Source organism: Megascapheus bottae, chromosome 17, assembly GCF_031878675.1.
Source record: "Megascapheus bottae isolate mThoBot1 chromosome 17, mThoBot2.hap1, whole genome shotgun sequence".
Taxonomy (NCBI): Eukaryota; Metazoa; Chordata; class Mammalia; order Rodentia; family Geomyidae; genus Megascapheus; species Megascapheus bottae.
Window position 1 is genome coordinate 49,989,163 of NC_143525.1, and position 24,302 is coordinate 50,013,464.

The 24,302-nt window shown below is 52.6% G+C and overlaps 1 protein-coding gene and 1 non-coding gene across 2 annotated transcripts in view; one reads left to right on the forward strand and one right to left on the reverse strand.

Moving 5' to 3' along the window:
- Rnf213 (ring finger protein 213) overlaps nt 1-22,613 on the forward strand; it is a 90,464-nt gene extending 67,851 nt beyond the window's left edge. Inside the window, exons 44-66 of the mRNA XM_090351336.1 lie at nt 78-177; nt 2,025-2,136; nt 2,987-3,191; nt 3,330-3,520; nt 5,343-5,462; nt 6,322-6,432; nt 7,073-7,315; nt 7,573-7,654; nt 8,828-8,862; nt 9,946-10,040; nt 11,722-11,884; nt 13,240-13,423; nt 14,832-14,923; nt 15,489-15,740; nt 17,114-17,246; nt 17,904-17,987; nt 18,169-18,349; nt 18,531-18,732; nt 19,877-19,954; nt 20,317-20,511; nt 21,060-21,149; nt 21,235-21,413; nt 22,451-22,613. Coding sequence (XP_090207462.1) covers nt 78-177; nt 2,025-2,136; nt 2,987-3,191; nt 3,330-3,520; nt 5,343-5,462; nt 6,322-6,432; nt 7,073-7,315; nt 7,573-7,654; nt 8,828-8,862; nt 9,946-10,040; nt 11,722-11,884; nt 13,240-13,423; nt 14,832-14,923; nt 15,489-15,740; nt 17,114-17,246; nt 17,904-17,987; nt 18,169-18,349; nt 18,531-18,732; nt 19,877-19,954; nt 20,317-20,511; nt 21,060-21,149; nt 21,235-21,413; nt 22,451-22,604 — 3,281 coding nt within the window. The 3' untranslated portion in view covers nt 22,605-22,613. The remainder of the gene's footprint in view (nt 1-77; nt 178-2,024; nt 2,137-2,986; nt 3,192-3,329; nt 3,521-5,342; nt 5,463-6,321; nt 6,433-7,072; nt 7,316-7,572; nt 7,655-8,827; nt 8,863-9,945; nt 10,041-11,721; nt 11,885-13,239; nt 13,424-14,831; nt 14,924-15,488; nt 15,741-17,113; nt 17,247-17,903; nt 17,988-18,168; nt 18,350-18,530; nt 18,733-19,876; nt 19,955-20,316; nt 20,512-21,059; nt 21,150-21,234; nt 21,414-22,450) is intronic.
- Nucleotides 12,777-12,884, reverse strand: LOC150052083 (U6 spliceosomal RNA). Its single transcript, XR_016538522.1, has one exon. It is a non-coding gene; the product is annotated as a U6 spliceosomal RNA (small nuclear RNA).
- Nucleotides 22,614-24,302: the final 1,689 nt, after the last annotated feature.

Consider the following 24,302-nt stretch of genomic DNA (forward strand, 5'->3'; position numbering starts at 1 on the left):
TGAGCTGCTCCCCACTCAAAGCCCTGCCTCATCCCCACGCTGCACTGCCTACTACACCCCCCCGCCCCCGCCTGCAGGTCAGCAGGAGCACACCAAGTGTCTCTCCCCATTCAACGACGTGGTGGACAAGACGCCCGTCACCCGCTCGGTGGTCCTGAAGCTGCTTTTGAAGTACAGGTAGGAACAGCAGACCAACAAGGTTTGCCTCTCTGCTGCACCGTGGCTGTGGAGCTTCTTGGGGGGGGCATTGCCCCCCTAGTACCACGTGGTTTGGGCCAGGCCCCTGGTGCATGTTTAACAGGAAGTAAACGCAGGGCAGGGGCCAAGGGGCAGGGACTGTGGACTCGTGGACTAGATGGGCCATCTGAGTGCAAACCTGTGTAGTCACGAGACAATGCCACCTTTCTGTCGGCACACTGGGACTTGAGTGTGCCTCCCTAGAAGGACGTGGAGATTTCCCAGTGTCAGTTCCACTTCTTAGCTTTCCTGAACCTTGCCTCTTACCAATGCAAGGTTTCTGTGTTTGTGGCAATGGGGGGCCCACAGAGAATGTTCCAGCCCTGTGCTGAAGGACAGACAGACAGACAGATGACATAATCTCTGAGGCAGTCACTCCCAGTGGTCCTGAGAGAGGGACTGAGGCTGATCCTGGCCAGCCAGGAAGGATGCAGACCCGGGCGTCCTGAGGTCAAGCCAGTGAGCTTGCTGATTCCCAGAAACCTACAGTCTGTGCAGCCATCGAGAACACTGCAAGCTTTGTGATGAAATGTAATACCACAAAGCGCGAATCTCCTCTGGACCTGATGTGCGTCTGATCCTAAGGACTCGCGAGGGACCTGTGCAGCTCTCTTGTCTCCCTCTCCGCTGCACAACAAAACCATGTTAACATGATGCTGTCTATCCAGCTTGGCTGCCGAGGTCGGGGACAAAGCTCGTTCCTCGTCCACACATAGTCCTGCATCAGCCCTTGGGGCCACCCAAAAATGTCTGTTTGATGCCAGGAGCTGGTGGCTCACGCTTGTACCCAGCGTCTTGGGAGGCTGAGATCTGAGTATCACAGGTTGAAATTGGCCTGGGCGGGGAAACCCATGAGGCTTATCTCAATTAACCAGCAAAAAGCCAGAAGTGGAGCTGTCACTCAAGTGGTAGAGTTCTAACCTTGAGCCAAAAGGCTGACAGACAGCACCAGGCCCTGGGTTCAAGCCATGTTACCAGCACACACACACACACACACCCAGCCTGAAGTATAAAGCAGACCAGTTGATTGTAGCATAACTGGTGACTGGGACAATATCAGAAATGTCCTGTTTCCACCTGTTTCATACATTCCTTCATACACTATACATTGGTAAATGTTTTCTAAATTCTTCCGTCTCAGTTGTGAATGTCATAAGCACTGATAGCTGTAACCTGCATAAAGAAAAGTTCTCTGTGGGTGTCAACAGTGTTCAAGTCTGGGGATTGTTTTTGTTTTATTTTGTTTTTCCAGTACAGGAGTTTGAACTCAGTGCTTTGTGCTTGTGCCATGTCTCTGGTCTGGCTGTTTGGGAACAGAATTTTGGAGACTTTTCCACCCATATTGGGTTTTTAAACAGTAAGCCTCTAGATCTCAATCCTTCCAATAGCTGATTATAGTAGCTCTGAGCCTGTAGTGCCCAACTAAGTCTCCTTTTTTTTCCCCCTGTGTTTATTTTATTTTATTTTTGCCAGTCCTGGGCTTGAGCTCAGGGCCTGAGCACTGTCCTTGGACTTTCTCAAGGCTAGAGCTCTACCACTTGAGCCTCAGCACCACTCTTGGCTTTTTTTTTCTATGGATGTGGTACCAAGGAATCAAACCCGGGTCTTCATGCATGCTAGGCAAGCACTCTACCACTAGGCCAAACTCCCGGCCCCATGTTTGTTTATTTTAAAAGCATCTGGAAGTCAGCTTGTCTAAGACATGGAATTATAGCTAGATAGAGGCTTTCTTTTGTAAGTTGAGTCTCTAGATTTGCTACAACCAGAGATAATATTTGTTTCCACAGCTTCCATGAAGTAAGGGATTATATTCAGAACTACCTATCCCAGCTAGAGAAGAAAGCATTCCTGACTCAAGACAAAACAGAGCTGTATTTACTCTTTATCAGCTGCCTGGAGGTAAGAGGCTGGCCCCGCCTTCCAGCTTCCCTTCTGTAAACTGTGACAGTGGTTTTCTTTTTTTCTTTTGTGCATGAGTGAGGGGTACTGGTACTGAGCCTTGACTTTAGGGCCAGAGTGCTCTAACTGAGCTCTCTGAGCTCAAGGCTAAGTGTGACTCTACTGACCCCCCCCCAGCCCCCAACCACTTCCTCCTCTGGACAAGGGAGCCACACTATGCAGCCAGTGCTGCCAAAAGTGATGCCAGGTCAGCTCTAGTAGCAGAAGCCCTGTTCCAGTGGGAGAGGGCGGATCTGAGAGAGCCTCTGCAGTGCATGCGGTCATCGGCCTGGTCACCAGAGGCCACGGCAGCCTGTGAGCTGACGCCAGCCCGGGTGAGGGCAGGTGCACATGCCAAGGCTGAGACACGGGCCACGCCACATGCTGTAACGTGCAGAGCCACACGCTGACAGGCGCACAAGGCCACGCACCGAAACACTGCAAAACCAGCAATGCCGGTCACCAGGCAGGAAGAATAGGAATAATTCCAATTTTTATTGTGTCCCCCCAAAACTATGAAAAAACACAGAATATAGCTAGACACCGGTGGCTCACATGTATAACCCTAACTACTCAGGAGGCTGAGATCTGAGGATCATGGTTCAAAGCCAGCCGGGGGAAAACATCCGTGAGACTCTTATCTCCAGCACACGAACACACACACACAGCTGTGGCTCAAGTGGAAGGGCACTAGTCATGAGCATAAAAAGCTTAGGAATAGCTCCCAGCCCCTGCGCTTACGCCTCAGGACTGGCGCAGAAAGCCGGGGGGAAGGGTTGCGTGCTTTCGTCTCTTGCTCTTTGGTGTGTAGGACTCGATGCATGAGAAGAGGAGTGCTTTCTCCGGAAGCCACGAGCTGAGCCACCTGAGAGAGGAAGGACGCTTTCTCTCCACGTATTTCCGGGGGAAACAGGCCAGGGAGTCGGCCTCGGTGGAGTACCTGCAGGAAGTGGCCAGGATCCGGCTGTGTCTGGACAAGGCCTCCGACTTCCTCTCCGAGCATCAGGAGGGCTCAGGCAGGTGTCGCGTCCTCAGGCTCCCTTACTTGAGGGATCCACGTTCTGGGGTTCTACCCCCCCTCCCGTCAGCCCTCACCCTGGCTGGCTTTGCGTCCTGTCCTGAGTGTCCTGTCTTGTCCCTCCCCCCCCCCCCAGGGCTGGCTGAGGACAAGCAGCACTTCCTACACCAAGTAAAGCAGTTCTGCAGCCGCTCTGGGAACGACTGGCACCGCGTGTACCTGGTGCGGAGGCTGTGCAGCCAGCAGGGCATGCGGTTCCTGCAGCGCCTGACCCAGCAGGGGCACCCGCTCCAGTGGGTCTTCCCCGCGTCTGCGCTCTCGGGGCAGGTGAGCCTCGGCGGGGAGGGGCCCCCGGGCTGGACCCTCTGCCCGCCTAGACTCAGCTCTCCTCCCCACCCCCTCCATGCTGCCCAAACTCAGCTCAGGGAGTCAGGCCTGTGCCATGGGGCCTTGCTCTATGTGCAGGCCACCTGCCCTGCACAGGGTGAGGCCGGCGTACGAATCACATGTGCACATGCGTGACGCTGGCTCAGGTTCCTTTCACCTGCCTGCCTCCCCCTTTCCCTCCCTTGCTTTCTTCCCTCTTCTTTTCTTTCCTCCTTCCTTTCTTTTTTTCTCTGTCTCTGTCTCTGTCTCTGTTTTTCTGTCTCCCTCTCTTTTTTCTCTCTTCTCTCTTTTTGTGCCAGCACTGAGGATTAAACTCAGGGACAAGTGCTCTCCGTTAGTTTGTTCTTTTGTTCTTTTGTTGTTTGTTTTTTTGTTGTTTTGTTTTTGTCTATCACTTGAGCCAGATCTTTACTTCTGGCTGTTTGGTAGTTAACTGGATTTAAGAATCTCACTGACTGGGCCGGGAATGTGACCTAGTGGTAGAGTGCTTACCTAGCATGCATGAAGCCCTAGGTTCCATTCCTCAGTACCACATACACAGAAAAATCTGGAAGTGGTACTGTGGCTCAAGTGGTAGAGTGCTAACCTTGAGAAAGCCCAAAGACAATATCCAGGCACTGAGTTCAAGCCCCAGGACTGGCAAAAATAAAAAAAGAAAGAAAAGAGGGCCGGGAGTTTGGCCTAGTGGTTAAAGTGCTTGCCTAGCATGCATGAAGACCCGGGTTCGATTCCTTGGTACCACATACATAGAAAAAAGCTGGAAGTGGTGCTGAGGCTCAAGTGGTAGAGCTCTAGCCTTGAGAAAGTCCAAGGACAGTGCTCAGGCCCTGAGCTCAAGCCCAGGACTGGCAAAAAAAAAAAGAAAAGATAAAAAATCTTACAGACCTTTATGCCCAGGCTGGCTTTGAACTGATATCCTCAGATCTTAGCTTCCTGAGTAGCTAGAATATCAAGCATGAACTACCAGGACCCAGCTCTTTATGGAGTTTATAATTCAATTGGAAATAATAACTAAATAAATAATCCTGTGCCCTTGTAACAAACTGAATTGTTTGCAGAATTGTCCTTTTTAACTATAGCAAGCTGAGCAGGAAGATTGAAGAAGAAGAAAGTATGGCTTTAGGACCTGTCTTTAGCACTTTTCTTGGTGCTTGTAAGTTAATCACTAAATAAATAGTTCTTAGCCAGGCATGGTGGCTCACACCTGTAATCCTAGCTCCTCAGGAGGCTGAGATCTGAGACTCTGATCTCCTGTTAACCACTAGAAAACCGGAAGTGGTGCTATGATTCCAGGAGTAGGGCAGTAGTAGCCTTGAGCTGAAAAGCTCAGGGACAGTGCCCAGGCCCAGAGTTCAAGCCTCACAACCAATCAACAACAACAAAAAAGTTCCTTGGTCTTTAGTGCCCTGGCTGGCTTTGAACCTTGATCCTCCGATCTCAGCCTCTGGATAGCTAGGATGACAGGCGTGAGCCACCGTGCCCGGCATTAATAAAAATATTTAACAAATAATATAAATGCAATAATAATTGTGATCTGAGGACCAGGAAAGACTTCCCTCCCATTCACCAGCACCAAAAATCTGGAAGTGGAACTGAGGTTTAAGTGGTAGAGTGCTAGCAAAAAAGCTCAGGGCTTGAGTTCAAACCCCAAGACCGGCACCCAAAATAAATAAGTAATGAGCTGGCGCCTTCACCTGTTGAGAAAGTGTGCGCTAAATATCCCTGCCACATGACTGACCCCTGTACTGCTTGGCCACGAAAGGATCATCACGGCCAGATGGATGGGTTCCTGGTTCATGGGGATGAGTACAAAGTGCTTCGTGACGCCGTGGGCAAAGCCATGCTCGAGTGCAAGACCCTGGACATTGGGCAGGAGCTGAAGGTAGGAGGGGCTCGGAGCTGTGTCCTCCCTGTCAACACCAGATTGGGGGGGTGGAGTAGGCACTGTGGCACCCTCAGAGTGATACGGTGTGTCCATGTCAGATGCCCACAGCCTCCAGGGCTGTGGGAACTGTTAGCTGAAAGTGGGGTCTGTCTGCATCTGCTGTGTCCATCGAGACCCGCTGAAAGGCTCCACTCCCGGGGCTCCCTCCAGCATGTAAAATTCCCGCCTGAGTAGTATTCAGGGTTCATAGCTGGTTCTGCTCAGATCTGGGGCTCTTAGAATTCTCCCCGAGCCTGGGCGCTGGTGGCTCACACCTGTAACCTCAGGAGGCTGAGATCGGAGGATCGTTGTTCAAAGCCAGCCTGGGCATGAAAGTCCATGATGTCTCCAGTGAACCACCAGAAAACGGGAATGACACTGTGGCTCAAATGGTAGAGGGTTAACCTTGAGCTGAGGAGCTTGGGGACAGCACTCAGGCCCAGAATTCAAGCCCCATAGAGACAAAAAGAGGGGGGGGGGAGAGAAGAAGGAAGGAAGGAAGGAAGGAAGGAAAGAGGAAAGAAGGAAAGAAAAAGAATTTTCCCCGTGGCTGCCCTGGCTGCTTCCTCTGTGAGTCCACTCCATGCTGCCACTGTGCTGTGAGACAGACTTCAGCTCTTGGTCCTCCCGCTGTCTGCCCTATAGTCTGTGTGCATTCACAGTGTTGCCTGAGTTTGTGCCTCACAGCCCCAGAGCTGCTGCCAGGAGATGGCTCTTGAGACACAAGGCCCAAGGATTCAGGCCTGAGTGAGGCTGGATGTGTGCAGACCGCCTGGCGAGGCCTTCACATTCACAGCTGATGCCTTTGTCTCTGCAGGCCTGCAGGAGCCCAAGAGCACAGCAGACTGTCTACTTGCTGTTGACACTGTACAGAGAGGTGGCCTCCCTGCACCACTCCCCGCACGCCAACCTCCGTCCCAAGCCGGAGGTGAGCTCCCCTCTCGGGGCTTAGTTGCAAAGCCTCGCTTTCTGGAGAATCTGTGTATTTATTTTTATGTCGCAAACACAAATTATGCTCGTCATCTCCAATCTAGGCTAGATTTCACACAACGTCGCTGTGGGGACACCTGAGTTCCCATGTGGCCCAGAGCAGGCAGAATTCTAGTTAGCCCCAGCTCAGGGACACGCCAGAATGTCTACTAAACTACATTCTTGGTGCGGGGATTTTTCTACCTGCAGGGCCGTGAAATTTTTCTTCTGTGTAGCTGATCATTTGATGGGCATTTGGTAATCAAAACGTACACGTAACCCGGAGCAGACTTGGATATCTCACAGGAGAGTCTCTTGGTTTTCTTTGGGACACGGTCTTGCTATGTAGCCAGGCCAGCCTAGAACTCACGATCTCTCCTTAGCTTCCTGTGTGCTGTGATCATAGGCGTACGCCACCATGTCTGGATGTAGTATTTCTCCTTAATATTCTTTCAGTAATTCTCCAGTCGTTCTGGCTTTGAACTCTGAGCCTGGCTAGATATATTTTGAAATATAATTTTATTGCTTTTCATAGCTGTGTGTGTGTGTGTGTGTGTATTTTTTAATGTATGCTAATGTCAGATCATTCTCCCTGCCAGCAACTCAAGGATATGAACAGATTCATTCAAGAGAGCAAGCTCCTGTCTTCTCAGCATAGCAGGCTTTTTGCCATATCACTCGTGGACAATACCCTGCCCTTGCTGAGTGTGGGCCCTGGTGACAGTGGCCCTGAAGGGACAGTGGTAGAAATGGCCATCCACACTGCCTCTGTCCTTCTGTGTGGACAAAGCCAAGTATTAGAACCCCTGAAGAACTTGGCCTTCTCCCCGGCTAAGATGGCGGTAGGTTCACCTCAGTTTTCTCAGTCAAACTGGAGTTGTCTCTTGGGTGCTGGAAATGTTCTTTTTCCCCGCGGTTCTCTTGCTGTCTCTTTGCCCCACTGAAGCCGCCAGCCCCCTGTGGAGGCGTGGAACTGCCGCGCCCCTGCGGACTCCCTGACCGGGCATGCGTCCTGACCACTGCCCCCTGCGGGAGGGACTCCTGGCTGGGGCGGGGCATACTCGTTATCTCCACATGCCTTTCCTCCTGCCCCTCCCAGAATGCTTTCCTTCCAACCATGCCTGAAGACCTGCTGGCTCAAGCGAAGAACTGGCTGGGCCCGAGTAGCCTCCGGTGGTACAGTAAGTGTTGGGATGTGAACGTTGAGCTTTACCCGTGGCCACACAGACTGCACAGGGGGCGCGGGGCTCTGCCCAGAGGGCACAGGCAGCCAGAGGCCTCCAGAGAGGAATGCACCCTGCAGGAGGCAGGCCCACTCACAGTCACAGCTTGGTGTGGGGATGCTGCTGCTCTAAGAAAATTACCTCTGAAAGTTAGCTTTAAAAGATGTTCAGCTGAGGGGCCGGGAGTGTGGCCTGGTGGTAGAGTGCTTGCCTAGCATGCACAAAGACCCACGTTCGATTCCTTGGTACCACATACATAGAAAAAGGCTGGAAGTGGTGCTGTGGCTCAAGTGGTAGAGCTCTAGCCTTGAGAAAGTTAAGGACAGTGCTCAGGCTCTGAGCTCAAGACCCACAACACAACTGGCAATAATAATAATAATAATAATAATAATAAGGTGTGTTATACAACATGTTCATTGGCAGGTGCTGGCGGCTCAGGCTTTCGATCCCATCTACTCACAGACTGAGATCTGAGGATTGTAGTTCAAAGCCAACTTGGGTGGAAAAGTCCATGAGCCTCTTATCTCCAGTTAGCCAGCACAAAGCCTAAAGTGGAATTATGTCTCAAATGGCAGAACACCAGCCTTGAGTGAGAAAGCTAAAGAGAGCTTCAAGCCCCATTGTTAACACACACAAAAAATAATAATAATTAAAGCATGCTCATAACTAAAGAAAAGGGGAGGAAATATAAGAGAACAAAAGCATTTACTCTGCACCCCCTGAATAAAGCCTCAAGTAGATTCTCTTCCCCAAGGGCCTCCCGCTGCCTTCCGGGGGCCCCCTTTGAACCCAAATCTTGATCCATATTTCATGTATCAGCATGAAGAAAGATACTCTCCCCTGTATATGACTTTCATAGTAACAATTAAAAGAACACGTATAAAATGCGACCCATCCTGTCCCCGGTTCACCTGTGGCAGGGGCCTGTTGCCTCACGTGTCTCTGCTTCGGGGATTTAAGCTCAGCCGTTTCCCTGCTCACAGCCTCTCGGGAGCCCCGGGCGAATGGCAGGTGACACGGCTACCGCTCAGGCTGTGGGACCTGAGGTGGGGACGGCAGGGGAGCGCAGGCCGTGTGGGGCATGTGATGGATGCTCTCTGGCCAACACGTGTCCCCTCCTTCTTTTCACAGCTTGTCCCAACGGCCACCCGTGCTCTGTGGGCGAGGTGAGTCTCATGTATGTGTGGGGGGGTGGACAGGTCCAGCGCTGAGGAGCGGGGCCGTGGACGGGGCAGGCAGGGCAGAGCGGGCGCTGAGCATCTGCGTGGGGCCCCAGCAGCAGCAGGGCTCAGTGACCAGCTGGGACCATGGTCCACAGATGACTAGATAGGGAGGAGTCTGGCCTGGGCAGCAGAGGGCAGGAGAGGGGCTCACGGAAGTGGGGGGGGAGGATTCCAGCCATCCGTGGGGCCGGGTGCTCCATGGAGCCACCCTCGCCAGGCGCGTGGTACTGGTAAACACCAGGGCCAGTCCACACCTTGTCCTCCCAAGCTTCATCGCTTCCTGGGCCAGGAAGTGAGAGACAGAAACAGGTTCTGCCCAGCTCTAGGTTCTGCCATCTGGGGCTGCCACTGGCTCGGTCCCCTGTGGACGGTGAGTGACAGGACGGTGGCATTTCATATGACATGTTACAGCTGAGGTTGGAGGCTTTGTTTGTCTTATGGAATTCCTGGAGGCTCCCGTGGCCGAGGCGGGAATGGCCAAGTGTGCGAAGGAGGATTTGTGACGGGAAGTTGGAAGCTTATCTAAGGGTCACTCTCTCCAGATTCAAACTTCTTAAATGGAGTGTGGCCAGGCCTGGTGACTGCACACCTATAATCCTAGCTACTCAGGGAGGCTGAGATCTAAGAACCATGGTTCAAAGCCAGCGTATGGCAGGAAAGTCCATGAGACTCTTCTAATTAACCACCAAAAAAAAAGCCTGTCGTGGAACTGTGGCTCGAGTGGTGGAACGTCATCAAGCCTTGAGGGAAAAATCCAAATGAGAGCTCAAGGCCCTGAGCTCAAACCTTATGACCAGCGTGAAACAAAGCAAAATAAGATAAAAAAAAAAAAAGTGTCCATTCTCCCAGGACCACCCACATGCAGGACACATCCAGCTGCCCTGTACCCATACTGCCCCAACCCCTGACTATACGCTCGCCCGGGGAAGACAGGACCAACGGCGCCTGCCACCTCTAGTGGAAGGGAAGGGCCACTCACTCTACCACGGCACTTGGTTTGTGACCCATGTTGTCTGTCTTCCCTAGTGTGGCCAGCCAATGGAACAGAGCATCTGCCCTGACTGCCGAGCTCCGATCGGAGGCATCAACCACAGACCGAACCCAGGCTTTCACGCTATGCCGTACGTATGCGTCTGTCTGCTTCCTGGTAACCAACCCTGGGTGTGGGGGCTGTTTCTTTTCCTGCTGCTAAACCGATGCCAACCATAGCCTAATTAACTCATGGGCACACGTGGACCTGTCGTGTTGATGCCAATGGCAGGTCCCATTTAAATTCAGAGCAGCACCACCCTCACTTCCCAGCGCAGGCGCCATTCCTCTGGGCCTGTCAGGATGTTTTATTTAAACAGGTGCCTGGCTGACAGGGGCACTTAGGTCTATGAGACCCAAAAATGGGTATTTCAATATCTCTGCATATGCTATCTTCCTTGTAAACTATCTTAGCCTCTGCCTGGGGTTTGCTTTTTAAATCTGAGAAGAGTGAAAGACTCCCCGTCAAATCTGGTCATCCTTCTATGTGGGTGAGGGTTGGGTTCCAGGCTGCTCTCACTCACATACCAGAATCCACCAGTGCTCAGGTCCCTTCCGTGAAATGCCACCACATGTACCTGCATCCTACATTTGTACATCCCCCCTGCACTCGATGCACCTCTGTTTCAGGGTCAACACCTGGCCCTGTTAACTACAAAAGCACTTTCTGAAAATACTTTTGATTTGTGATTGCAAAGTTCTGCAGGTCTGGAAAATCTGACCCACCAGACTTTCAGACTTAAAAAATGGAGATAGGGCTGGGAGTTTGGCCTCGTAGTAGAGCGCTTGCCTAGCATGCACGAAGACCCAGGTTCGATTCCTCAGGACCACATACATAGAAAAAAGCCGGAAGTGGTGCTGAGGCTCAAGTGGTAGAGCTCTAGCTTTGAGAAAACCCAAGGTCAGTGCTCAGGCCCTGAGTTCAAGCTCAGGACTGGCAAAAAAAAAAAAGGAATGGAGATAAAGATCCAGTCTCACTAGCTGGGCTCCAAGCATCTCCGGCCTGTAATCCTAGCTAGTCAGGAAACAGGGTCATAGTTTGAAGCCAGCCTTGACAGGAAAGTCTGTGAGACTCTTATTTCCAGTGAAGCCAGACAGGGAGCTGTGGCTTGATTGGAGAGTGCCAGCCTTACATAGACACAGTCTGGACAGTGCCCAGACCCTGAGTTCAAGCCACAGGTCCAGCACTAAATAATAATAATAATAATAATAATAATAAAGATGTGATCTTACAAACCTGCCCTTGCCTCCAGATCTGCACTCCCCTTGGTGACCGCTGGCAGTCACTGTGTACAGTCACCGCCCCTTCTGGCTCTCCTGAGTAGTCAGGACCTCACGTAGGTCCTTCTGTTTCCTCCATGAACTACCTGGATGGCCCGCCATGTCTGATGCATTTGCCCTTGCCTCTGTCATAGGATTGTCCGCCATCTGGGCCCAGTACATTTTTTTAACTAGTCTCTGGCTCAGGAAGATGAGAATGATGATCCCCACATGACCCACGTGACACCAGTTCCCCTGAGGCAGGTGCAGGCTAGGCCCAGGCCTCCCATCTAACCCTGTCCAGGGGAGCCCAGGAAACAGGCTGTGATGGCTTCACCCTGGGGCGGGGTCAGCCATGGAGAATCTGTAAAGGAAGACTCGTGACAAGCCATGTAGGCTTGGGAGAACAAGAACTTGCTTTAAAAACAGGAACTTTGACTGCAAGCCCTAAGGATGTGGTCTGGGAAGTAGCAGGCACCGTCCGTCCTCGCTCACCTTCGCCCATCTTTTCAGGGATCTTATTGCAGACAGGACTCAGACTGGCCACGTGTTGGGTAACCCACAGCCCCGAGATGTGGCCGTGGCATCTGACAGACAGCTGTCTCCTGTGGTCTTTCTTCTCCTCCGCTTATTCACTCATTTGTCTATGCTTTTGGGAGCTGCCCAGGACCTACAGGTAAGTGCGACACGCCCAGCCAGCCGGCTCTGCCTTGACTCACTGGGGAAGACTGCGGTGGGGTTTTCCCTTGGTCTGGCTGGGGACTTGGAGTCTGTCACTGATCTGTCAAGCCACAAAGTAAGACAACATGTATACGTCCCCACTTTTCCCACCGTGGCATGTGATAAAGTGAGAGAGCTGCTCTTCAGATTACATAAAATGTGCTTAATTTTTTTTCTTGGGCCGAGAGCATGGCCTAGTGGCAGAGTGCTTGCCTAGCATGCATGAAGACCCGGGTTCCATTCCTTGTACCACGAACACAGAAAAAGCCAGAAGTGCTGGCTCAAGTAGTAGAGCTCTAGCCTTGAGAAACCCCAAGGACACCCAAGGACAGTGCTCGGGCCCTGAGCTCAAGCCCCAAAACTGGCACAAAAAAAAAAATCTTTACCAGATACTGGTGGCTCACACTGTAACCCTAGCACAAAAAGCCAGAAATGGGGGCCGGGAATGTGGCCTAGTGGTAGAGCGCTTGCCTAGCATGCACGAAGACCCAGGTTCAATTCCTCGGTATCACATACACAGAAAAAAGCCAGAAGTGGTGCTGAGGCTCAAGTGGTAGACCTCTAGCCTTGAGAAAAGTTCAAGGACAGTGCTCAGGCCCTGAGTTCAATCCCCACAACTGGCAAAAAAAAAAAAAAAGCCAGAAGTGGAGGTGTGGCTCAAGAGGTAGAGTGCTAGCCTTAAACAAAAGAAGTTCAAGACAATGCCTAGGCCCTGAGTTTTTTTTATTGTAATTAGTAAAAGGGTTACATGATATATGCCAGATAGAAGGTGCATTAATTCGCATAGATTGATACCCTTTCACATGTCTTGGTACCCATTTCCCTCCCCCCCCCAATATTTTTATTTTTTAAATACGGAACGCTCCACGAATTCGCGTGTCACCCTTGTGCAGGGGCCATGCTGATCTTCTCCAGATGTTCCAGTTTTAGTGTGCGTGCTGCCGAAGCGAGTGCACCTGTTTTTATGTTTAGCTAGCACCAAGTAATGGCATGCATTTCCGGGTGCCCTGTGGCACGCCACCCTGGGTGGATGTGATGGGATCTTCCAGTCCGCCCTGCGGGCAGCTCCTGTCCCCAGTGCACCCTGGGCCTGGAGAGGCTGACAGGATCCTGGCCACCGGGCTCTGGGGAAAGGAGCTAGAGCACTTCCTCCAGGTCCCCAGTGCAGAGGGCAGGACGGGCAGGGAGGGGCCTGTGTTGTCCCCTCGCTTGTCCCCGCCTCCTCTGCTGACTGTCACACTTCCCACGGCCACCCTGTGCCACGTCCATCCATGCCCAGTCTTGCTGACCCCTCTGTCGCATGGCCCGCAGGCTGTGAGAAACCTCATCAAGCCCCCGGTGAGGGACCCCAAAGACTTCCTGCAGCAGCACATCCTCAGGGACTTGGAGCGGCTAGCCAAGATGCTGGGCAAGGGCGCGGACGAGACCACCCACGCCGTGCACGTCCTGCTGCGAAGCCTTCTCAGACAGCAGCAGCCCGCCTCCGGCCAGAGCAGTGAGCAAGGGGACTCGGGGGCTGGCTGGGCCCCTGGCGGCTGGGATGGGGCCCTGGTACAGTTGTCAAGAAACGGTCACTCCCACCCTCCCCCATGGTTCCAGTCCAGAGAACGCTCCGCTGCGGGCTGGAGGGCGGCGTGGCTTCTCTGTCCCTCCACGCAGGCACACGCCTGGCTAAGACTGGCCAGTGTGGCCTCTTGAAGAGCTTTGCACACAGGCCTTAGCCCCACAGACCGGGTATGTCATTCACCGCAGGCCATGTGGGGAACAACGCGTCTCTCCTCTCTCCTGAAAATGCTAGGGCTTCCATGTCCACAGCGCGTCTCGCCGTGCTTGCTGACCTAATTCCATGAACTCAAGTGCACCACCGAAGGCCAGAAGTGGAGGTGTGGCCCAAGTAGTAGAGCTGTAGCCTGGAGTATAAGAAGGCTCAGGGAGAGCACCCAGGCCCTGAAGCCCAGAACCAGCAAAAAAGGAAAGAAAGAAACCACAGAAAAGACAAGGCTACTTCTTGGTGTTTCTGTTTGTTTTCGCCAGTCCTGGAGCTTGAACTCAGGATCTGGGCACTGTCCTTAGACACTTTTTTGCTCAGGGCTAGCGCTCTACCACTTGAGCCACAGCACCACTTCTGGCTTTTTCTGGGTATGTGGTACCGAGGAATCAAACACAGGGCTTCGTGCATGCTAGGCAAGCACTCTACCCCTACCACTGTGGGCTCCTGGCCCACAATGTTATTTTAAAATAGTAATAATAGGAGTTGGGGATTTAGCTCAGTGGAAGAGCCTTTGCCTGGCAAGAACAAGGCCCTGCATTCCGTCCTAAGCTCTGGGGGGAAAAATATAATAGCAATTAAAAAACAGATGCTGCCCCAGGACCAGGCAGCATGCTCTGGCTTCCTGAGGGACAGTAGCCATGTCACTACCCCCTGGACCAGTGCCAAATCTGTTCCTCAGTATTTGGCATCTGTAGGCAGCTGTTTCTTGTGTCTGGACTTTGGGGTGTTTCCCCCGCAGCAGTAGTGGGATTTGAACTCAGGGCCCTGTGCTTGCTATACAGATACCCTATAAAGACCCCCACCCTCAACGCTGTTTTCCATCCATTATTTCTGAGATAGGGAGATAAGTGTCCAGACACACGTGACCCACCTGCCTTCTGCCTCCCTTCCCTGAGGAGGTGATGGACGGGCACCGCCCTGTTCCACTTCCGTCGAGAGGGGGCTCACAGAAGGTTCTGTGTGGGCTGACCTCCTGTGACACTGCAGCTTGAGAAATGGCCCAGACTGGCCTCAACCCAGACTCCACCCCCTCGTACCCTCCAAGTAGCGAGGACCACAGGTTTGAGCCGTGGTGCCATCCATTTGTCTGCTTGCTCCTTGGGCAGCCTATACATTTTTATTTTCTTTGCAGGGCCATTAGATTTTGATGCAAAATGGTCCACCAAAGAATGGAGGAACAACTGGGAAAAAAGCATCGAAGCTCTTCTTATACCCGAACTGATGGTAAGTGATGGGGTCACCGCTGCTCAACTGCCCTGTCTAGGCCGAGGACAGCGGCTCTGCTGACCTGAGAAGGCCTCGTGCCGGGCTAGGCTTTTTCACGCCCAGCTGGCACTCTACACTTGAGCCCACATCTTTTTCTCTGATTAAATGGAGGTACAAATCTCATACTTTGCTGCTCAGGCTTGCTTTGAGTAGCTAGGATTACAGACGTCGGCCCCTGGCTTGGCCTGATGCTTTTTACAACAGGTGTGAGAGCAAAAGATTAAAAAAAAAAAAAATCAATGAACTGTTGTGTAGAGCCGAAATACACTAATTGATACCATATTCTGATAAGTCCTCTTTTATCAGACAAAGACAGAGAGTAACTGAACTTCATAAAACAAAATCAGAATGTAAAAGAAAGGCAACCAAATGCACCTCCCCCCACCCCCCACTTTTTTTTTGAGGAAACAATCCACAGCAAAGAACATATGAATTGTAAAAGCAAATCATCCAGTGGTGGCCACTGGTGGGGTCGCCTGGTGTCCCAGGGTGACCAGAACTTTACATCCTTTTCTTCATTCAGTGTCTGGATAAAACCCTGCTGGATGTAAAGGCCGCCATCAGCCAAGACGACCGCCTCAGCTCCGACCCTGTGGCTAAGATCGTGTACGGAGACCCAGCCACCTTCCTGCCCCACCTGCCCCAGGAGAACGTGCTTCACTGTTCCAAGATCTGGAGCTGCCGGAAGAAGGTCACTGTGGAGCATCTGCAGCACATTGTGGAACAGAAAAACGGCAGAGAAGCAGTGCCGCTCCTCTGGCACTTCCTCCAGAAGGTATATCTGGCTGGCCACCGGCTGCCCTTCCTCTGTGCAAATTCTCCCAGGGACCAGGAGGCCCCAAGGTCGTGTTCAGAATAAGACTGCCAGTGCCATGGTTCAGAACAGAAGGTCTGTGACAGGAAGGTGTCGGGGAAGCTTCAGAACTGTCTAACCCACAGACGCACCAGTAGGAGCTCCCAGGGGTCTGTAAAGATCCTGAAAGCAAGAGGGGGGGGGGGGAGAAGGGAGAGAAACAGAGAGAGGGAGGGAGGGAGGGAGAGAGGGAGGGGGGGGACTACAGGGTTCTGTACTCATGACATGCTGAGGATGTTTAGAGCCTGGGTCTGTGGAATGACACCAGGGAAGCAGGCCAGCCACCATTACCTTGGGAGTGTTTTGTTTTGTTTTGTTTTGTTTTTGGTAATAATCATTCTGATTACTGTGAGACAGTAGCTCATCCTGGCTTTGATTTGCATATTTCTGAGCTCTTTCCATTGAGCTTTTGTTTCCCACATATTTATTTTTTGGGGAGGGGGGAGGGCAGGGATCATGAGGCTTGAACTAGGCCTGGGCGCTGTCCCTGAGCTCTTCAGCTCAAGGCTACCGCCCTACCCTTGAGCCAAGCCCCACTTCCCGTTTTCTAGAGGTTAATTGTAGGTAAGTGTCTCAGGTCTTTTTGTGCCCAGGCTGGCTTTGAACCTTGATCCTCAGGTCTCAGCCTCCTGGGTAGCTGGGATTGCAGGTGTGCGCCACCTCATTGGCTTTCCACATATTTCTTGATCACTTGTATGTCTTCTTTTAAGAACTATCAATTCAGATGCTTTGCCCATTGATGGACTGGATTCTACTTTTGTGATTTTTTTTTTTAATGAACTGGAATACTACAAATTGGTTTTTTCTTGTTAAATTTTTGAGTTCCTAATGGATTTTCTGGATATTTACCTTCTGTCAGATGAATAATGGGCAAATTTTTTCTCCCATTGCAAGTTTTCTGTTCCCTCTATGAATTGTTTCCTTGCTATTCAGAAACTTTTCAGTTTGATGGGATCCCTGGTCAATATTTGCTTTGGTTTCCTGTTTGGCCTCCTGTACACACACTCTTTGCTTACCCTAAGTTGATTTTTGCATCAGGTGGGAGCTCAGAGGGTCAGTTTCCGCCTCTCACTGGACTTGGATTCTGATGCCCATGTGTCACAACCTGCTTTTAGGAAGGCAGAAGCTTTCTCTCCTCACTGAACAGGGGCATTATGGGTGCCTGGTGACCTTCCTATTCTCAAGCTCCCAGGTGTCTCATCCTGTAAACCGCACACCAACCAGGGGACACCCGGTGTGGTCCCGGCCAGTCCCGGTGTCATATACCAATGACGTGTCTGTCTTCCTTCCTCCAGGAAGCAGAGCTAAGACTGGTAAAATTCTTGCCAGAGATTTTGGCTCTGCAGAGGGATCTAGTAAAACGGTTCCAGAATATTCCAGAAGTAGAATTCTGTTCCATCCGAGGATTCATTAGCAGTCACAATTCAGGTACAACCTTGCTCCCCCCACCACACACGGGTACTTTAACTGCATGTTTTCAGGGGCTGGGAAGGTGCTTTTTTTTTTTTTTTTTTTTTGCCAGTCCTGGGCTTAAGCTCAGGGCCTGAGCACTGTCCTTGTATTTTTCTCAAGGCTAGAGCTCTACCACTTGAGCCTCAGCACCACTTCTGGCTTTTTCTAAGTATGTGGTACCAAGGAATCGAACCCGGGTCTTCGTGCATGCTAGGCAAGCACTCTACCACTAGGCCAAACTCCCGGCCCCTGGGAAGGTGCTTTTATAGTAAAGTGCTTGGCTTAGCATGCAAGGAGCCCTGGCTTCAGTTCCTCAGTACCCCATACACAGAAAAAGCTAAAGTGGCGCGGTGGCTCAAATGGTAGAGGGAGCAGAAGAAGCTCAGGGATAGTGCCCAGGCCCTGAGGTCAAGTCCCAAAAGAAAGGGGGACCCTCCGGGGGGGCTAGTGGGCACGCCGCGTCCTGAAGAAGTGGGGAAGCGGGCCAAGCCCCACATCGTGTGGGCTCTGCAGCTGGAGGTCGACCCCCGTCCTGGAGGACTGGGAGCTGGCTCCATCCAGCGCCTGCTGCGTGGGCTGGCCGTGCAGGGCTCGTTGTCCCTGGGCTCTAATGCCAGGCGCTTCCTTCCACAGAGGGGCTGCGGCAGCTCTTCCAGGACCGGATCGCCATCTTTCTGTCCACATGGAATGCGCTGAGGCGCTCCCTGGAGACCCACGGTAAGCGTGTGCAGCGCCGGGCCCGTGCCGCACGCTGCCCACACACACACCCAGCCAGGGCCCGCCGCAGGCACCCTGGGAGAGAGCACGAGAATTCCCGCCTCCACTCCCGCCTAGCCTTGCTGCTGGGGCTGCCATGGCCTGGATTGGCATCCCTGCCCCAACACCTTGTTGTTGCCAGGGGAGGTCAAGCTACCCCAAGATTTGTGCCGCTCTGACTTGGATCTGGACAGCGAGTTCGAGGTCCTCCTGCCGCGACCACAGGGCCCGGGCCTCTGCTCCATCGCCTTAGCCCTCTACTTGATTCGCCTCCACAATGAAATCATCTACGCCATGGAAAAGTTCTCCAAGGAAAACAACAGGTACGTGCACACGCCAGCAGGGCCTGGGCCCCACAGTGGCTTCCTGCCAGCCCGACTCCTTCACCCCAGCCCCCGGCTGCACCCACGTTCCCCACGCTCAGGCCCTGTGGGAGCGGGGTCCTTCCGCCCCGCAGCCCGGGCCACGAGCTGCCAGACACAAGCGCCGCACCTGTGTCCTCAGCTACTCCGTGGACGCCTCGGAGGTCTCGGACCTGCACGTGGTCAGTTATGACGTGGAGCGGGACCTGACGCCGCTGATCCTCTCTAACTGCCAGTACCAGGTGCAGCAGGGCGGGGAGGCCCTGCAGGACTTCGACCTGGAGAAGATCCAGCGGCAGATCGGCAGCCGCTTCCTGCAGGGCAAGCCCAAGCTGACGCTCAGGGTAGGCAGGAGCGCGCTGGAGCAGGCTGTCCTTTGTGTGTCCCAAAGGGGAGCAGTGCGTCCTCTGCCATCTCCTCACCTGGGGCATCCATGACCACTGCTTGTCCATCTCCGTCACCCCCACCTCAGTCTCCATGTGGAACCTTGAGGTTTTCTTTTTTTTTGTCGGTCCACGTGGGGCCTTTGTGCTGTCCCTGAGCTCTTCAGCTCCAGGCTAGCACTCTACCATCTTAAGCCACAGCCCCACCTCTGGTTTTCTGGTGGTTTGTTGGAGAGAAGAGTCTTATGGACTTTCCTGCTCAGGCTGGCTTTGAACCCCAGTCCTCAGATCTCAGCCTCCTGGGTAACTGGAATGACAGGCGTGAGTCACCAGTGCCCGGTGAACCTTGAGTCTTAAGGGAATCAGGGTGTGATGGGGCCTTGTGCTTGCTAGGTGTTGGGTCTACCACTTGGACCATATCCCCAGATCCTCTGTCAGGGTTTTCTGCCATAGTTAATGGCACTTGCACCTCTGTCCCCTCACCTGGTAGCCCTCCCTCCTTCCTGCCAGATAGATTATGAATAGGTGTACTCGTACTCATTCCTCTACATTGTCTTCAACTAAGCTGAGGACAGATTTGACCCAGTTCTTACCCAGGCTGACAGGCCTGTCATCTGGAGGTGACAGCCTTGTTTGTGGTCTGTGCATAATAGTTGAAGAGGGGCCAGGAGTGTGGCCTAGTGGTAGAGTCCTTGCCTAGCATTCACGAAGCCCCAGGTTCAATTCCTCAGTGCCACATAGACAGCCAAAAATGGTTCTGTGGCTCAAGTGGTAGAGTGCTAGCCTTGAGAATGTCCAAGGACAGTGCTTGGGCCCTGAGCTCAAGCCCCAGGACAGGTGTAAAAAAAAAATAGTTGAAGAGTTACATGAGGTAGGCATTGTCGGCATTTAGCATCCCATGTGGCAGCATCGGGGAGCCCTGAGGGGAAGACCCGATCCCTGTGGTGCCCTTGTCTCTGAACAAAAGCCGCCGAGAGCCTCGTGGCCACACCGTGCTGACTGACCACCACCGCCACGCGGTGTCACCAAAGGATGTGTATGTCATCTGAGGAAGCCCCTCGTCTGGATATGATTTCCTAAAACTCCCTCTCCTTCCTCACGGCAGGGAATCCCCACGCTGGTATACAGACATGACTGGAACTATGAACACCTCTTTGTGGACATCAAGAACAAAATGAAACAGGTGCTCCTGACAAAGCTCGTTACTCACAGGGTGGCTGCTTCCACTAAGGACAATCCCACCCCTGTCCCCGGCGTCTGCCAGGCACGCCCCGGGTCCCAGGGCGCCCTCTGCAGAGGCGAGCGGGTGGCTCCGAGCGGGTCTACTGGTCGGCAGGGAGGGGATGGCCGTGGTCTTAGCACCATCCTGGTGCTTTTGAGCTGTGAATTTCTAGCCTATTTCTGTCAAAAGTCTGGGGACATTGCCCGCGTGACTGAGGTCCCTGGAGAGCTCGCCTCACCTTAGCAGTGACCAAACTCAGCCCTTCCCAGTAGCAAGAAGCAAGAAGTCTGACTGCTACCCCCGTCCCGTCCCTGCTTTCCCAGCACCCCCTCCCCAGCTCAGCCATGAGTGCCATCGGTGGGCAGCTGCAGTCCTACAGCGACGCCTGCGAGGCGCTGTCTGTCATCGAGGTCACCCTGTGCTTCCTGAGCACAGCCGGAGGGGAGCCCAGCATGCAGCTGGATGTGTACGTCCAAGACGTCCTGCGAATGGGGGAGCAGATGACACCGGTTCTAAAGGTAAGCAGTGTCTGAGGCATCCGGGACAGTCAGTCCTCTGCTTCCTGCCGTGGGCCACCAGGCCAGGAGCAAGGAGGCAGGCACCCCATGGGGAAATGAATAACACCTGTCCTGGAAGCCAGGTGGCCTCTACTCAAGCCTCTTTCCTAGCTACTCTGAGGACTGAGAGCCAGCCCAGGCAGACAAACCCAAGAGTCTCATCTCCAATTAGCCAGCAAAAGGCAAGAACTGGAGGTGTGGTTCAAGTAGTTGAGCAGCAGTCATGCGTGAAAACAAGCTGCTGAACAGTACAAGGTCCTGAGTTCAAGTCCCAACACTGGCCCAGAAAGAAAACAATATTGCACGCTAGGGACAGAAGTCAGACAGGTGCCCAGGGCTGAGTACCTGGCCAGAGCATGTCACGACTTTCTGTGCCCTGCGTGGTCACAGACCTAGGCCACCTCAGGAGAATGGGATTGGTGCAGAGCAGAGTTGGGTATGAACCCTTCAGTGTGCAGGGGAGAGTGGCGTGGGGCTCTCAACCTCGTGCCCTGCCCTGCTCCTCTCAGGCCCTGAGCAGATGCCAGCTGAGACACACCATCGCCCTCTGGCAGTTCCTCTCCGCATATAAGTCGGAACAGCTCCTGCGCCTGAAGAAAGTGAGTGTGGCTCTGCTTTCCCTGGATGGGGGGAGCTGCACCCCCTTCCCTCCTCACAGCCATCCCCATGTGTCCGCCCCACCAGGAGCCCTTCCGGGACCTGGGTAAGCAGTACAAAGCAGACCTCAGTCCGGAGCATGCCCGGAGCCTTGGTGCCTTCCTGAATCTCCCGGGCCTGGAGGCCTTCCTCCTGGAGCTGCATGAGATGATGGTGCTGAAACTCAGGAGCACCCAGGGCCAGAGCAGCTTCAACCCCAACTGGAGGTATGGGCTTGTCCAGTCCCCCACCACCTCTCACCGCAGGCATGTGGTCTGGGGCTGCACCACACTGCCCTTCTTCCTCTAGTGTGGGTCCCTTGCCAGCTCTCCTGAGCTCCGGCCACTTTGGTTTTAGTCTCTTGTTGTTGTTGTTGTTGTTTTTTAATACCATCTGGCTGGGTGCCTGTGGCTCACACCTGTCATCCTGGCTATTCAGGAGGCTGAGGTCTGAGGATGGTGGTTCAAAGCCTGCCCAGGCAGGAAAGTCTATGAGATGCTTGTCTCCAATTAACCAGCAGAAAACCAGACGTGGAGCTGTGGCTCATAGTGGTAGAGCGGTAGCCTTGAGCTCAGGGACAGCGCCCAGCCCCGTCCCCAGTTGATGCCCCATGACCAACAGCAGCGAAATTCTAACTACAACATACACAGTAACTTTTTCTCCTGAGAACAGGTGAGCTATGTCAAAGGAAGTTGACATGCCAATGTGTAAAGGCTGCAGGAGAAAACCAGTATTTTCCACATTTTACAGCCATGCCAGTCTACTAGCCAGAGTCCAGTCTCAGCCTGCAGTTCTGTTCACGGGGGCGGCCTGGCACACCATTGACCATTCATTTCCCATCCCGTGGGTCATCTCCTGATACCTCTGACTGTTTACGTGTTCTGTATCATAGAAAGAATGGCAAAGTTTTACATATGCATATATATGTATACATGTCATATAGCATTATATATCATATGTATATTTAATTACTCAACAAGTGTTTACTGCCTGAACTTACAATGTAAAGAAGTCCTGCTCGAGAATTTGCACTTTATCAATATAAAACAAAAAGGAATGCTCTCTGCAAATGGCAAAGCTTTGCTGTGCAAGTCCCACAGAGCACAAAAGTGGCACCCACGGCCTCAGGGCAGGGCTTTGCCCTAGCTGGCACTATCCACCTGTGTCAGAGCTCAGCAGTACGCTGCCTTTAGTATCAAGCTGCCACCAGAGGCAGAACACAGCCCGCGACATCAGAAGCACCCCCTCTTGTCTTTCTTTGCAGTCTGAAGGACACTCTGGTCAGTTACATGGACACTAAGGAGAGTGAAGGCCTTCCAGAAGTGGAGTCCCAGTTCCCAGAAGAGATCCCCTTGTCCAGCTGCAGCGCAGTGTGGAAAGCTGCTGCCGCCAGGAAACAGGAGCGGCAAGGGCGCTAGGACGGCTACTGCTGCTGCCTCCCCTGGGGCAGAGCCTCAGGAGCAGGGCTGGAGCAGCACTGAACTCAAGACAGTGCGCGTACCAGTGCACAGCTGTTCCTGGAACACACATATCCTAAAAACTGCTCAACGGGTGCCGTCCAGGAGGAGCTAAGAGGAAGAATGGCGTGGAAATCGCCTACTTCCTGTGCGCTGCAGGGGACAAGAACAGAGGCCACAGCAGTGTGTCCGTCCCAAGCCTGCAGCATCCTACCTCGCTCCCACCAGGAATGTCTTCCTCACAGCACTGTTTGGAGGGAAGAAAGGACTGAGCCACTCATTTCTCTTCATTTGTGCATATATGCACATACATGCATACACACACACACACACACACACACAATCTAGTTTTCTTCTGAGTATTGTCCACACGTCTTGGTTTCCAGCAAAGTGTGAAAAAGTGCCCCATGCCTTCCATCTTTTCCCTAACCCAAGAAAAGCCTTAAAGCCTCATGAACAAGAGCTGAGCAGGGCCTTACAATAAATCACTGCCAGATCCCTCAGGGTCAGAGACAGATATTAAGAGGAGCCTGGACTAGAAGTCAGGGATGTTTCAGAGTCTGTTTCCTTGGATAAAATACACAGAGTGTCTTGGCAGCCAAAGCCTCTTCTAATGCTCAGGTCTTGAGAGTCTAAAGGAAAGTTTACTAATGTCAGGTTGGATCAAAGGTGTGTTTGGGGTAATGCCATGGAGCTTCCTGATTGCCTAGTGTTGTGCCCAATAAATACAGTCTTGGTTATGTCTCAGCATCCCAAATATATGACTAGTGCTATCTGGCCTCACAGGACAAAATCATTTACATTTCTGAAGGAAATGTAACCTTTTCTCATAACCACTGTCTCTTGTCACGTTCACTTCGATACCCTTGCTCTGTCTGGACTAACTCATGTGCCTGGCAGCCCAGCCCTCGTTCGCAGTGAGGTCAGGACAGCCAGTGTAGTGGCAGGCGACAGATCCATTTCCCTCACCTACTCTCAGGCCCATCTACTTCTGAGCTGCAAAAATACCAACTGGCAGACAAGATCCTGGCCATGAGCGATGAGCACCTGGGTGGGGCGGGGGCCGGAAACTGCCAGCTGTGCTGACACCCATCGTGTCTCACGTGGAGTGCAGTGAGCCAACCTGGAGAAGTGACATGTTTGCATGTACACTTTGTGGTTCATGACCATCTTGGCTGACCGTGCAAGGCCACTCCCTCCCACCTCTGCCTACTGAATGGATAAGGTTCCTTTGGATAACTCGAGATGGGCTGCATCCTGCCCTGTCAGGTAGTGGCTTACACCTAGGTTCTCATTGGACTAGCCCTTACCAGGTGGGAGTTGGGTCCACATCTCTTTAGAACCTCTCTTTATCCTTCCTTTGGCCTGAGAATTTTTTTCTATTGATTTTTTAATTGTTTCATTTTATATGTTTTATTTCAAAGCCTTAACTATGAACCTAGCCTAACTGTTCTTGCCATAGGTACTAATAAACTTGAATTTTGCTGAAAATGGATCCTCTCTGTTGGCATTACTTCATTTATGGCAAAGACTTCAGCGAGGCATCTGAGAATGCTTGGTTTTCTATGGAAATTCTTGCAGGATCCTTGTATCATGAAACGTAGGATTCAGATCACAAAATTTGTGCCATTGAGAACATACACTTTCCCTGGACAAAAG